General features: G+C 44.3%; 1 protein-coding gene across 1 annotated transcript in view; it reads right to left on the reverse strand.

Moving 5' to 3' along the window:
• Nucleotides 1-3,787: 3,787 nt before the first annotated feature.
• Nucleotides 3,788-13,910, reverse strand: part of ALDH8A1 (aldehyde dehydrogenase 8 family member A1) — a 46,495-nt gene continuing 36,372 nt past the window's right edge. The window contains exons 6-7 of the mRNA XM_063919724.1: nucleotides 5,478-5,639; nucleotides 3,788-4,368 (exon numbers count right to left, since the gene is read on the reverse strand). Of these exons, the coding sequence (XP_063775794.1) occupies nucleotides 3,916-4,368; nucleotides 5,478-5,639 (615 nt within the window). The 3' untranslated portion in view covers nucleotides 3,788-3,915. The remainder of the gene's footprint in view (nucleotides 4,369-5,477; nucleotides 5,640-13,910) is intronic.

Here is a 13,910-nt window from a genome sequence, read left to right on the forward strand (position 1 = left end):
AAGTTACACAACCCTCAATCACTCAGAAAATATGTATAGAAATGATTCATTTCTAACTGTAGTAGAACTGCCATTGTTTTTATTTCTGAATATCAATATGCATGTTATTTATCGTATACTCTATGTACAACTTTTATTCAAATTATTATCCATTTTTATGATAAGGTATAAAGACTTCTAAAACTTTGCAGGAATGGTAAAAACTCATTTTATTATTAGTTTGTTTATGTATTGTCACCATTATATTTAGATATTGTCATCATTGTTAGAGATAAAATACCAACCAACCAGCTCCTGACCGCCATGATACAGATTGTTGGGTCTATGTGCTAAGACTTGGAGAGATATAAAATACCCAGCACCCACTGTCATTTTTCAAATTACAGACTGTAACATGGCGGTTAGGAGCTGATTGGCTGGTATTTTATCTCCATCCACTTTATGGGGTATATTCAATTGAAGTCGGATCCATTCCGACATTCATTTGTCGGAATGGATTCGACCTGGGCTATTCAATGACATCTCAATTCGACTTTTAAAAAGTTGAATTGAGATGCGGGAGGGGAGACGGGGGAGAGCCGGAGATATAGCCGCTGCTGTAGCGCTGCTCTCCCCCGCCTGCCCGCAGCTCTCCCCCGTCTCCCCCCACAGTCTTTCTGCCTCTCTCCATCCCTCCCTGCATCACAGCCGCCGCTCACGGCTGCAGCGTCCACCCGGCTCCAGCACGTCTCGCTAGCGGCGGCTGTGACATCCTCCAGCGCTGCTCACCCCGTCCCGGCTCTCCCCGTCTCCGGCGCTGCTGTCCCCATCTCATTCGACTTTTTTTAAAGTCGAACTGAGATGGTTGAAAAAGGGGGCCAAAATCTGTCGGTTTTGGCCCCATTTTCGACACAAGCACATGGAACGGCACCTATTCTGCTGATCCACGTGCTTTTCGACAAGTCGAATTCATCAACTTGTCAAAAAATTTGAGGTTATATTGAATAGGTCGGAACCCCTTCTGACCTAAAAAAGTCGAAAACTGACGTCTTTTCGACAGCTTTCGACTTCAATTAAATATAACCCTATATCCAGGGGCGGATTGGGAACAAAAAGCGGCCCTGGAAAAAGTTGTACTAGTGGCCCCAACATGTGCAGCACCAGAGGTGTAAGGTCTAGCCATGGGCCATGGCAGCAGCACCCTCCCCCCAAGACTTTCCAGATAGTGGTCATGTCCAGTATCAGGGGGGAAGTTAAAAGGAAATACAATTAAATATTATGAGCACATTATATGATACACCTTCAGAATTTAGGAAACTATATAATTCTTTAGAAAGATATATTTTCTTGCTTATTACACCAACCGCGTATCCCAATCACTATTCACTCAATCTTATATGTCAGCCAAGCAGGCAGACAGAGCATACACTAGATCATCTGGAATCACAGGCTAAGTGGCAAAGAAATTTTCATATATGCAAATTATTTTGCATCTTATTGATTATGTCTATAAATAGGACCACATGTCCTCAAACAAAACAGGCCCCACGGGTGCGTCGGCCCACCGGGGATCTTCCCTGTAAGCCCTATGGCCAATCCGCCTCTACCTATATCTCTCCAGGGCTCAGTACATAGACCCCTTATTAAGCTAATTGGAAACTTCCAATTGCTAAATTAGTCTATTTGAGGGGGTGGGGGGCCTGCCTTGGGTTCTGAAAAAAATCTTGCATCTGCAGGAAAAACCATTGACATTGAACCCTTTGCCCTTAATTACTCACCTTCTGCAGTGCTATTCTCTTCTTCTGGATCCTGATAGGCTGGTCTTCTGCAGCAGCGGTGTGTTTGAGTACTGTGTGAATACTGACTAGATTGCTTAGCAATTAATCACGGATAATCCAAAATTGGGCATAAGGTCCGTGAATTTTTTTGGCTGGCAAAACCTCATACCTAATTGGATATGCCCCTATATGTTACTCATATCAGTACCTGTCCCATTGGAGCTTGCAGTCTAAATTCCATAATACACAAAATGCACTTATACACTAGTATTAATTTTGGTCAGATTCCAACTAACCCTATCAGTATGTTTTTGTAGTGTGGGAAGAAACCACAATATCTAGAGGAAACCTGGGAGCAATAGTCAGAGTAAATCAGCAGGTACCACTGACAGGAGGAAGACCTGTGTGGTGGCCCCAGGTAAATTTGGCTGTGTCACCAATCCAGCAAGGAGCAGTGGAATTCTCACCAGGAGTAGCTGGCAGCAGCGGTGACAAGGTCAGGAAAAATTGGAGACTGTGGCGACAACAAGAGTGGAGCTGACGCCTGTTAGTTGACAGAGCCAATCACCTGAAGGCAGATGTATGACATTTGATGAGGCGGATCCTGATGGGTAATGGAGTTATTCTGGAGACCAATTGCCGAGTACCTGAGCAGATAGTTTCACCAACTCAGCTTGCCACCCCTGTCGGGATTGTGTGGTCGGGATTCCGGTGTTGGTATTTCGACCGCTGGGATCCCGTCCAGCGGGATTTCGTACTGATCCCGTGTACCTACAGCATATGGGTATTTGCAGTAAGAAACTTATATTTTGATGCATAAATGTTACTGTCCTAATTGAGGGCCTGATTCAGAGATATAAACGTAAAGGCGATGGTTTATGTACATGTCCGATTGTGAATCAGCTGTGCATGTGCAGGACCTATTCTGCACATGTGGGAAACGGGTCCTGCATCCTCAAATGCAGTGCCCCCAAGCAGCAGCCTGATTGACAGGCTGCCGGCGTTTGGAGACGAGGGGTGGAAGAAACTGGGCAGTGTATCTGAAAATGGGGCTGGTTATCCCCATTTTCTAGGAATTGTTAGATCAGTGGCAGCGTCCTTGGATGCAGCTTGACTGGCCCTGCAAGCATCAACAGCCCTGCCATGATGAGTAACTCGAGGGATACTCAGATGGTCGATGTTCAGGCAAGTGATCCAATGCTGCATCTACGGAGACAGCAGTGGCTCACATAAGCATACAGGAGGCATCTATTTACTATATATCTTCATACAGCAGCTGCGGGCCCCTTTGTCAGGGTTCAATGTTCTGCTGTTGTGTGGGTGGTGGGGCAGACGGACAGGCTCTCATGCTTACAGGAGCATATGTGCACTCTGAATTACTCTTATACTTCAAATACACTTTTCTAATTCGTATCAAACCAGGAATCAAACCCAGGACCTCATACATTACAGTCAGATACCTTAGACATGAAGCTAATCATTGCAACTTAGTTATTACTGTAGTTCTATGTAGTTTACAGCCACATACTACATAGACCTGCTTAGCTGCATTGGTTTTATACTGACAATCACGCCTAGCTTCATATAGTTAGAAATACCATACATATCAAATAGCTCCATATGATATGTATGTCATGTGGGAAGAGGCATCATAGCATGTGCTTGATCTGAGCACAATACCTTGTTGGACCGATGAGGGAGACCCTGTCTGTTACATCTGTACTGGGCCCTACACTTTCTGATGGCAGCCCTGCATCTATAGTCATAGCAGTTGGATGAGAATTTACAGGAAAACAGGTTACCTGAGAGGCCTATGTATCAAGCCCCTTTTTACTTAAGTCATGTTAGAAACTTACCCACAATTCTAAATCCCCAAGGCAAGAATATGAATTCCTTTTTAGAATATTTATTTCTATAAACTGAATTAACACAAAATACATTTTGAAATTTGATTAGTTATTAGGGATAACAGTATTTTTTGCAAAGTCACCTGTACACCAGTTTTTATAAATCTCCCCACATGTACATGATACAAGCCAATCTTTCTTTTATTCGTATGGATATTATGTTTACAATAAATGACGCATACAGTGTATATACCAAACCAATCTGAGCAGTTTATTCTGGAAAAGCATTCAGCTTGGTAATCAATAATACATTAATGTTTTATTGTGACAGTCTTCACTTCAGTGAAGAACTCATATGAATCTTTTGCCCCCTCTCTTCCCAGACCTGACGCTTTCATACCACCAAATGGTAGGTTAAGGTCTCTTACAAGCCAGCAGTTGGTCCACACAAGACCAGCTTGCAATCTCTTAGCGACACGGTGGGTGCGTCCCACGTCTCTTGTCCAGATAGTCGCTGCCAGGCCATATTTTACTCCATTGGCTTTTCCAATAACTTCTTCTTCTGTATCAAATGGGACTACACATGTTACTGGCCCAAAGATCTCTTCTTGCATACAACAGGACTCTTCTTTCAATCCGGTGATAATTGTAGGCAGCATGAAATAGCCACCTTGGTTTTCTGGTGGGATGTTTAAGGAATCCACACCTTCTCCACACACAACAGTGGCACCTTCCTCTAAAGCCTTCTTGACATAACTCTTCACCTGGTGGTTGGATCATTTCAGAGTTACACATTGCTTTTATCAACTCGCATATGACTCAAAACACTTTTCCCCAACAACAGAACACCATAAGACAAATTGGAAGAGCATAGTAGGCTGAAACTACTGAAACGTATTAATTGCTAGGTAAGGAAATAAAATTTTTTTAACGACATTCATCTCCTAGTAGCTGAGAAAAAGTAGCTCTTATCTGACAATTGGGGATGCGCTCAATTTACCTACAATCAAAATCCCAACGGTCAAAATACCGACAACCATTGACCGAAAGTCAAAATACCAACAAGGTCAAAATACCAACTTGTCAAAATACTGACATTTAAAATGTCGACAGGTCAAAAATTCAACATGAGTTTTTCATGATTTTTCATTTAAATTGTCTTGTTCATCCCAGTGGACCTGGAGGGGGAATATAATAGTGTGCCGAGCACAGCGAGCCATGCAAGGGGACACGGTACACTTATATGGTGTCCATGTAAACTATGTCGACATACACACACACACAAAAAAATTGTGCCGACTTTTTGACCTGTTGACATTTTAAATGTCAGAATTTTTTCCCTTGTTGGTATTTAAATGTCGGGATTTTGATTGTAAGTATTTCAGACTAAACCCTGACAATTGCCTAGTGAATACATTTCAGTTCCTATCCACATTAATACAAGGTCATTAAAACATAGGGATGTGTGGTGAGGTAAATGGCTCAGGAGGCACTGGCTAGCACCAGAGCCAGATTTATACACAATATATGAGCCAAAGGGTTTGTGTGGGCATTATACAAAAGTGCAGCAGTATAAACACCTAGAATTTCGCTGAGTTTTGATCAGAGATGTGCAGAAAAGATAGGAGTGCCTCACCTGCCATAGACTTTTGACTCCAGAGTTTTGATTATAAAAATGATTGGAATAGTACAAAGAAGATATTTCTAACATATTATTTGTATTTTTCATATACTTTATGCAATCAAAACACTGGCAGAAACGTTAGTATGATAGGAAAGGCTCTGCCTCACCTCACCACATGTCACTGTATAAAATGATTGCACAAATTCCTTCATACAGTAGCTAGAGTCTCTGTGAATAAGACAAAATTACCTTTGCTAAATGATTTTGGCTAATCAAAGCTCCCATGCTGGCTGTAGGATCAGAGGGGGTGCCCACCTTCCATTTTCTTGTGGTGTCTACAAACCTTTTCAGAAACTCCTCATAAATTGACCGCTGAACATAAATTCTACTTGTGCAAAGGCAAATCTCTCCCTGTGGGATGACATCAATCATAATGAGAATTAGTTCACTCATATATTGGTAATTTTTCTGTATAAAAGTATACATTTTAATAACCCTTATTTTGAATTCAAAGCTATCTATTCTGTTCTACAAGTGTCCCTCTTTTAGGGTTGTGACGTTATAAAAGCATTTACGCTATATGTTATTACAGGCTTAATTGATTATGCAGTGATAACTTTTTTCCACAATTTGGGCCTAATTCAGACCTGATCGTAGCAGCAAATTTGTTAGCAGTTGGGCAAAACCATGTGCACTGCAGGGGGGGCAGATATAACATGTGCAGAGAGAGTAAGATTTGGGTGGGGTGTGTTCAAACTGAAATCTAAATTGCAGTGTAAAAATAAAGCAGCCAGTATTTACGCTGCACAGAAACAATATACACTGCAATTTAGATTTCAGTTTGAACACACCCCATCCAAATCTAACTGTCTCTGCCAATGTTATATCTGCCTCCCCCTCTGCAGTGCACATGGTTTTGCCCATCCGCTAACAAATTTGCTGCTACAAACAGGCCTGAGGGTGTCATTCAGACGTGATCGCACGCTAGGAATTTTCGCTGCGCTATGATCAGGTCAGAACTGCGCATGCATATGCACCGCAATGCGCATGCGCGCCGTACGGCTACAAAGCAGATCGTTGCTGGGCAATGGATTGTACGAAGAATCCATTTGCACAGCCGATTGCAAGGAGATTGACAGTAAGAAGGCGTTTCTGCGTGTCAACTGACCATTTTCTGGGAGTTGTTGGAAAAAAGCAGGTGTGTCCAAGCGTTTGCAGGGCGGGTGTCTGATGTCAATTCCGGTCCCGGACAGGCTGAAGTGTTCGCAGTGGCTGAGTAAGTCCTGGGCTACTCAGAAACTGCACAAAACTTTTTTTTGTAGTGCTCAGCTGCACATGCGATCGCACACTTGCAAAGCAAACATACACTCCCCTATAGGCGGCGACTATCTGATCGCAGCGCTGCAAAAAATAACTAGTGAGCGATCAGGTCTGAATGACCCCCTGAATTAGGCCCTTTATGCGCTAAAAGGGGTTATCAAAGTGTTGCCTGATTTATTATTATGATTTCTCTGGCAGCCCTATAGTTCTCATGTAATATTGCTTCCACATACTCAGGTATGGGGAATATGGTCTGCTGTCAATGTATTAAACTGAGGTACTTACTGACCTCTTTCTGCTTCCTCCCCAGAAGGCTGCTGGTTGAGCTCCTCCGGGTATTCCCCTAGGGATCCGGTCTCTAGGTCTACAGTAACTAGGTCGACAGTGTTTAAGTTGACACTATTGGTCGACAGTAACTAGGTCGACAGGGTCTCTAGGTTGACATGTTCTATGTCAAAAGGTCGACATGAGTTTTTCACGATTTTTTTTTCTTATAACTTTTTTATACTTAACGATCCACGTGGACTACGATTGGAATGGTAATCTGCGAAGCGAGCCATGCGAGGGGACACGGTGCACTAATTGGGATTCCCAGTTACTCTACGAAGAAAACAACACCAAAAAACCATAAAAAACTCATGTTGACATTTTGACCTGTCGACCTAGACCATGACGACCTAAAGACCCTGTCGACCTAGTTACTGTCGACCAATAGTGGTCTACCTAGACACCGTCGACCTAGTTACGATCTACCTTCCATACCACACCCATTCCCCTATGCTAAACAGACACTGTAGCATTATCTGGAGTAGCATAAAAATATGGCTGATTTTCATAAACATGGGCGGGAAAGGTGGAGGGTCTGCATTTATATGTGACACATTATATCACCGTCTGCAATGACAGTTATCTGCTGGGCTCAGGTGTATGTCACCAATAATATGGCCGCCACAAGTCCTAGTGACTTACTTTGACCTATGCACTGTGCAGAAACATGTGCAGAATGGGGATAAAAGCTTTGGGCAGTAAGCCATGACTGGAGCATTACACTTCTGCCAAAGGCTGACCAAAACTTTGCAGGGGATACAGGTTTTCAATCCCCATCATGATGTATGTACAGAATATTAAACTGCAGTTATACTTACTACAGAATCTCTGCAATGCAGTATGTTACTGAAAGTGCCACTGCTGGATACAGAAAATGGATAAATATACCTGTACATGTTCTTATCTGTAGCTGTGCATTATAAGCTGTGCTGTATGATAACACTGATCAACACTCATTTTATTGCCAATCATATTACAATGATGGGGAAACTTTGTGGTGCTGGTTGTGAATAGGACATCGGTGCTGCTAGATTGGCTCTAATTTTTTAGATAAATGACAAGAATCGAGAAAAACACAATAGGTAACACAAATCGCTCAGCTACCAACTGACAGCAGCCAATCAGTTACATACAGAGAGGGAATATTCTAGAATGATTGCGGAGTGATCACCGAGAATATTTATGTGTCCCACCTTCTAGAATGTTCTGATACTGTAGATTCCCATATGCACACGTTATGGCTAGGTTCCCTATTAATCAAGTATACTATTCACTATCTCAAGAACTAGAGCCAAATAAAATAAAAAAAGACTAGTTTTTACATTCAGCAGTCCCAAAATACTCTAAACTTGTTCAAATATCCTTGGCAACTAAATAACCCTTTTTCTTGGGCTGTACACATATCCTTGCCAATGAGAACAAGAACGTCTACAGAGGTATGCAAAAATGTAATCTTCACTGTCCCTCATTGGCCTGGATAAACTGTACGCCCTAAAGAACAGGATCGTTACATCTTCTACAAATGTGACCTGCTTTTGATTCTCTCTCTAGTATACTGAGTTGTGTAATGTTGAATTGATTTCTAATTAAAAAACTGCTATATTTTACATCTGAGTATTTTTGTTTGTTTGTTTGTACTAATAGCGCTTATTTAAACTTTAAACACATTTTGTTCTACATTTTCTCATTAATTCAACTTAATTATTTAATGTTATCTACATGCCCAAAATACAAGCCGAATATTACCATATCAAGTTGTAAATTACATTGTGTATCATAAGTCAACTGTCTCTCACACTATGTACAATAGCACCATCGTGTGGTAGAAACCGGACCTGGAAGTTAATCATTTGGAAAATAAGATTTTAAACCTACCGGTAAATCTTTTTCTCGTAGTCCCTAGAGGATAGACGGGCTCCGCAGGAGACATGGGCACTTTAAGAAAGACTTTAGATCTGGTGTGCACTGGCTCCTCCCTCTATGCCCTTCCTCCAGACCTCAGTTAGAGAAACTGTGCCCAGAGGAGACGGACAGTACGAGGAAAGGATTTTTGTTAATCCAAGGGCAAGATTTATACCAGCCACACCAATCACACCATATAACTTGTGATATACTATCCAGTTAACAGTATGAAAACGACATAGCATCAGTCCAGGACCGATGAGACTATAACATAACCCTTATTTAAGCAATAACTATATACAAGTCTTGCAGAAGTAGTCCGCACTTGGGACGGGTGCCCAGCATCCTCTACGGACTACGAGAAAAAGATTTACCGGTAGGTTTAAAATCTTATTTTCTCTTACGTCCTAGAGGATGCTGGGGACTCCGTAAGGACCATGGGGATTATACCAAAGCTCCCAAACGGGCGGGAGAGTGCGGATGACTCTGCAGCACCGATTGAGCAAACAGGAGGTCCTCCTCAGCCAGGGTATCAAACTTAAAGAACTTTGCAAAGGAGTTTGAACCCGACCAAGTAGTAGCTCGGCACAGCTGTAGCGCCGAGACCCCTCTGGCAGCCGCCCAAGAAGAGCCCACCTTCCTAGTGGAATGGGCCTTGACCGATTTAGGTAACGGCAATCCCGCCGTAGAATGCGCCTGCTGAATCGTGTTACAGATCCAGCAAGCAATAGTCTACATTGAAGCAGGGGCACCAATCTTGTTGGTTGCATACATGACAAACAGTGCTTCTGTTTTTCTGACTGTAGCCGATCTGGCCACGTAAATTTTCAAAGCCCTGACCACATCAAGGGACTCGGGATCCTCCAAGTCACGCGTAGCCACAGGCACCACAATAGTTCATATGAAAGGATGAAACCACTTTTGGCAGGCATTGAGGACGGGTCCGCAATTCCGCTCTATCCATATGGAAAACCAGATAGGGGCTTTTATGTGATAAAGCCGCTAATTCCGACACTCGCCTAGCCGAAACCAAGGCTAATAACATGACCACCTTCCAAGTGAGATTTTTCAACTCCACCGTTTTAACTGGTTCAAACCAGTGTGACTTAATGAAACTTAACACCACGTTAAGGTCCCAAGGCGTCACCGGAGGTACAAAAGGAGACTGAATATGCAGTACTCCCTTCACAAAAGTTTGTACTTCAGGGAGAGAGGCCAATTCCTTTTGAAAGAAAATGGATAAGTCCGAAATCTGAACCTTAATAGATCCTAATTTTAGGCCGAAATTCACTCCGGTTTGCAGGAAGTGAAGGAAACGGACCAGATGGAATTCTTCCGTAGGAGCATTCCTGGCCTCACACCAAGAAACATATTTTCGCCACATACGGTGATAATGTTTAGATGTCATGTCCTTCCTAGCCTTTATTAGCGTAGGAAAGACCTCATCCGTAATACCCTTATCCGCTAGGATCCGGCGTTCAACCGCCATGCCGTCCAACGCAGCCGTGGTAAGTCTTGGAATAGACATGGCCCCTGTTGCAACCGGTCCTGTCTTAGAGGAAGAGGCCACGGATCTTCTGTGAGCATTTCCTGCAGATCCGGATACCAGGTCCTTCGTGGCCAATCTGGAACAATGAGGATTGTTCTCATTCCTCTCCCTCCTACCATTCTCAACACCTTGGGTATGAGAGGAAGAGGGGGAAATACATAGACCGACTGGAACACCCACGGTGTCACTAGGGTATCTACAGCTACTGCCTGAGGGTCTCTTGACCTGGTGCAATACCTCTGTAGCTTCTTGTTGAGGCGGGACGCCATCATGTCTATCTGTGGCAGTTCCCACTGACTTGCAATCTGTGCGAAGGCTTCCTAAAGAAGTCCTCTCTTGGATGCAGGTCGTGTTTGCTGAGGAAGTCTGCTTCTCAGTTGTCCACTCCCAGAATGAACTGCTGAAAATGCGCTTACATGATTTTCCGCCCAGCGGAGAATCCTGGTGGCTTCTGCCATTTCCACTCTGCTCTTTGTGCCGCCTTGGCGGTTTACATGAGCCACTGCGGTGATGTTGTCTGACTGGATCAGAACCGGTAGGTCGCGAAGCAATGTTTCCGCTTGCCGAAAGGCGTTGTATATGGCCCTCAGCTCCAGGATGTTGATTTGAATACAAGTTTTTTGACTTGACCCAAAGACCTTGGAAGTTTCTTCCCTGTGTGACTGCTCCCCCACCTCGGAGGCTCGCGTCCGTGGCTACCAGAATCCAGTCCTGGATGGCGAACCTGCGACCCTGCAGAAGGTGAGCACTCTGCAGCCACCATAGGAGAGACACCCTGGCCCAAGGGGACAGGGTGATTAACTGATGCATCTGTAGATGTGATCCGGACCACTTGTACCGTAGATCCCATTGGAAAGTCCTCGCATGGAACCTGCCGAAGGGAATGGCCCCGTAAGATGCCACCATCTTTCCCAGGACCCGAGTGCAGTGATGCACTGACACCTGTTTTGGCTTTAATAGGTTTTTTACCAGAGTCATTAGTTCCTGTGCCTTCTCTATCGGAAGATAAACCCATTTCTGGTCCGTATTCAGAATCATACCCAAGAAGGGCAGACGAGTCATAGGAACCAACTGTGACTTCGGGATATTGAGAATCCAGCCGAGTTGCTGTGATACCTTCAGCGAAAGTGACACGCTGTTCAACAACTGCTCTTTTGATCTCGCCCTTATTAGGAGATCGTCCAAGTATGGGATAATTGTGACTCATTGCTTGCGTAGGAGCACCATCATTTCCGCCAATTACCCTGAAATTGGTAATGACAATACTGTACCGTAATTCTCAGGTACGCCTGATGGGGTGGATAAATGGGAACATGAAGGTATGCAGCCTTTATGTCTAGATACACCATAAAATCCCCCCCTTCCAGGCTGGCGATGATCGCTCTGAGCGATTTACACCTTGAATTTGAACCTTTTCAAGTATAGGTTCAGAGATTTTAATTTTAAAATAGGTCTGACCGAACCGTCCGGTTTTGGGACTACAGCCAAGGTTGAGTAATATCCCCTTCCTTGTTGAAGGAGGGGAACCTTGAGCACCACCTGTTGGAGATACAATGTGTGAATTGTATTTAATATTATCTCCCTTTCTGGGGGAGAAGCCGGTAGGGCCGATAAGGAAAACCAGCAAGGAGGCACCTCTTCGAATTCCAGCTTGTAACCCTGAGAAACAATTTCTATTGCCCAGGGATCCACCTGTGAGTGAACTCAGATGTGGCTGAAGAGTCGAAGACGTGCTCCCACTGGGGCGGACTCCCTTAGCGGAGCCCCAGCGTCATGCGGTGGATTTAGTAGAGGCCGGGGAGGACTTCTGTTCCTGGGAACTAGCTGTGCCCTGCGCCCTTACCTCTGGTAAGAAAGGACGCTCCTCGTACTTTCTTGTTTTTCTGCGACCGAAAGGACTGCATTTGATAATGTCGTGCTTTCTTAGGCTGTGAGGGAATATAAGGCAAAAGATCAGATTTACCAGCTATAGCTGTGGAGACCAGGTCCGAGAGCCCTTCTCCACACAATTCCTCACCCTTGTAAGGTAAAACCTCCATATGCCTCTTTTAGTCGGCATCACCTGTCCATTGCATGTTCCACAGGACACGTCTAGCAGAAATCGACATAGCGTTGACTCTAGAACCCAGTAGATCAATGTCTCTTTGAGCATGTCTTATATATAAGACAGCATCTTTTATATATCCTAGGGTCAATAACATGGTATCCTTATCTAGGGTATCAATCTCCGCTGATAAGGTATCTGTCCACGCTGCTACAGCGCTATAAACCCCTGCCGACACAATCGCCGGTCTGAGTAGTGTACCAGAATGTGTGTAAATGGACTTCAAAGTACTTTTCTGCATGCTATCTGCAGGATCCCTGAGGGTAGCTGTATTTTGGTATGTCAGCGCTACCTTTTGGGTAAACGTGTCAACGCCTTGTCCACCCTAGGGGAGGATTCCCATTGTATCCTGGCCCTAGCAGGGAAAGGATACGCCATGAGAATTCTTTTGGGAAACTGCAGTTTCTTGTCTGGAGATTCCCGCTCTTTTTCACACAATTCATTTGGTTCATGAGAGGGGGGAAATGTTATCTCAGCTTTCTTCCCCTTAAACATGTGTACCCTTGTGTCAGGGACAGATGGGTCATCAGTGATATGCAAAACATCTTTTATTACAATAATCATATTTTGAATACTTTTCTGCCAGTTTTGGCTGTAACTTTGCATCATCGTAGTCGACACTGGAGTCAGACTCCGTGTCGGTATCAGTGTCTATTATTTTGGATAGTGGGCGTTTTGAGACTCTGAAGGTCCCTGCGACATAGGGACAGACATGGGTAGATTCCCTGTCTGTTCTCTAATCTTTTGTGCAAGAAATTTACCTCAGCACTTAATTACACATATCCAGTCAGGTGTCGGCGTTGTCGACGGAGACACCACACACACACATTTGCTCCATCTCCGCCTTAGAAGAGCCTTTTACCTCAGACATGTCGACACACACGTACCGACACACCACACACTCAGGGAATCCTCTTATCTGAAGACAGTTCCCCCACAAGGCCCTTTGGAGAGACAGAGAGAGAGTATGCCAGCACACACCCAGCGCTAATACCCCAGGAAAAACACACAATGTGTTTACCCAGTAGCGCTGTAATACTTTTATTTGCTGCCAATTATGTGCCCCCCCCCCCCTCTTCTCTGAAACCCCCTTTCACCGTGGATAAGCAGGGGAGAGTCCGGGGAGCTTCCTCTCAGCTGTGCTGTGGAGAAAATGGCGCTGGTGAGTGCTGAGGGAGAAGCCCCGCCCCCTCGGCGGCAGGGTTCTGTCCCGCTTAAATATAATAAAAACTGGCGGGGGCTCTTTATATATACAGTGCCTAGCTGTATATATATATCTCTTTTGCCAGAAATGAGGTTTATATTGCTGCCCAGGGCGCCCCCCCTGCGCCCTTACAGTGACTGCCGTGTGTGAGGTGTGTGGGAGCAATGGCGTACAGCTGCACTGCTGTGCGTTACCTCAGTGAAGATCATGAAGTCTTCTGCCGCCTCTGAAGTCTTCTTTTCTTCTCATACTCACCCGGCTTCTATCTTACGGCTC

The sequence above is a fragment of the Pseudophryne corroboree genome, chromosome 4 (genome assembly GCF_028390025.1).
Source record: "Pseudophryne corroboree isolate aPseCor3 chromosome 4, aPseCor3.hap2, whole genome shotgun sequence".
NCBI classification, from domain to species: Eukaryota; Metazoa; Chordata; class Amphibia; order Anura; family Myobatrachidae; genus Pseudophryne; species Pseudophryne corroboree.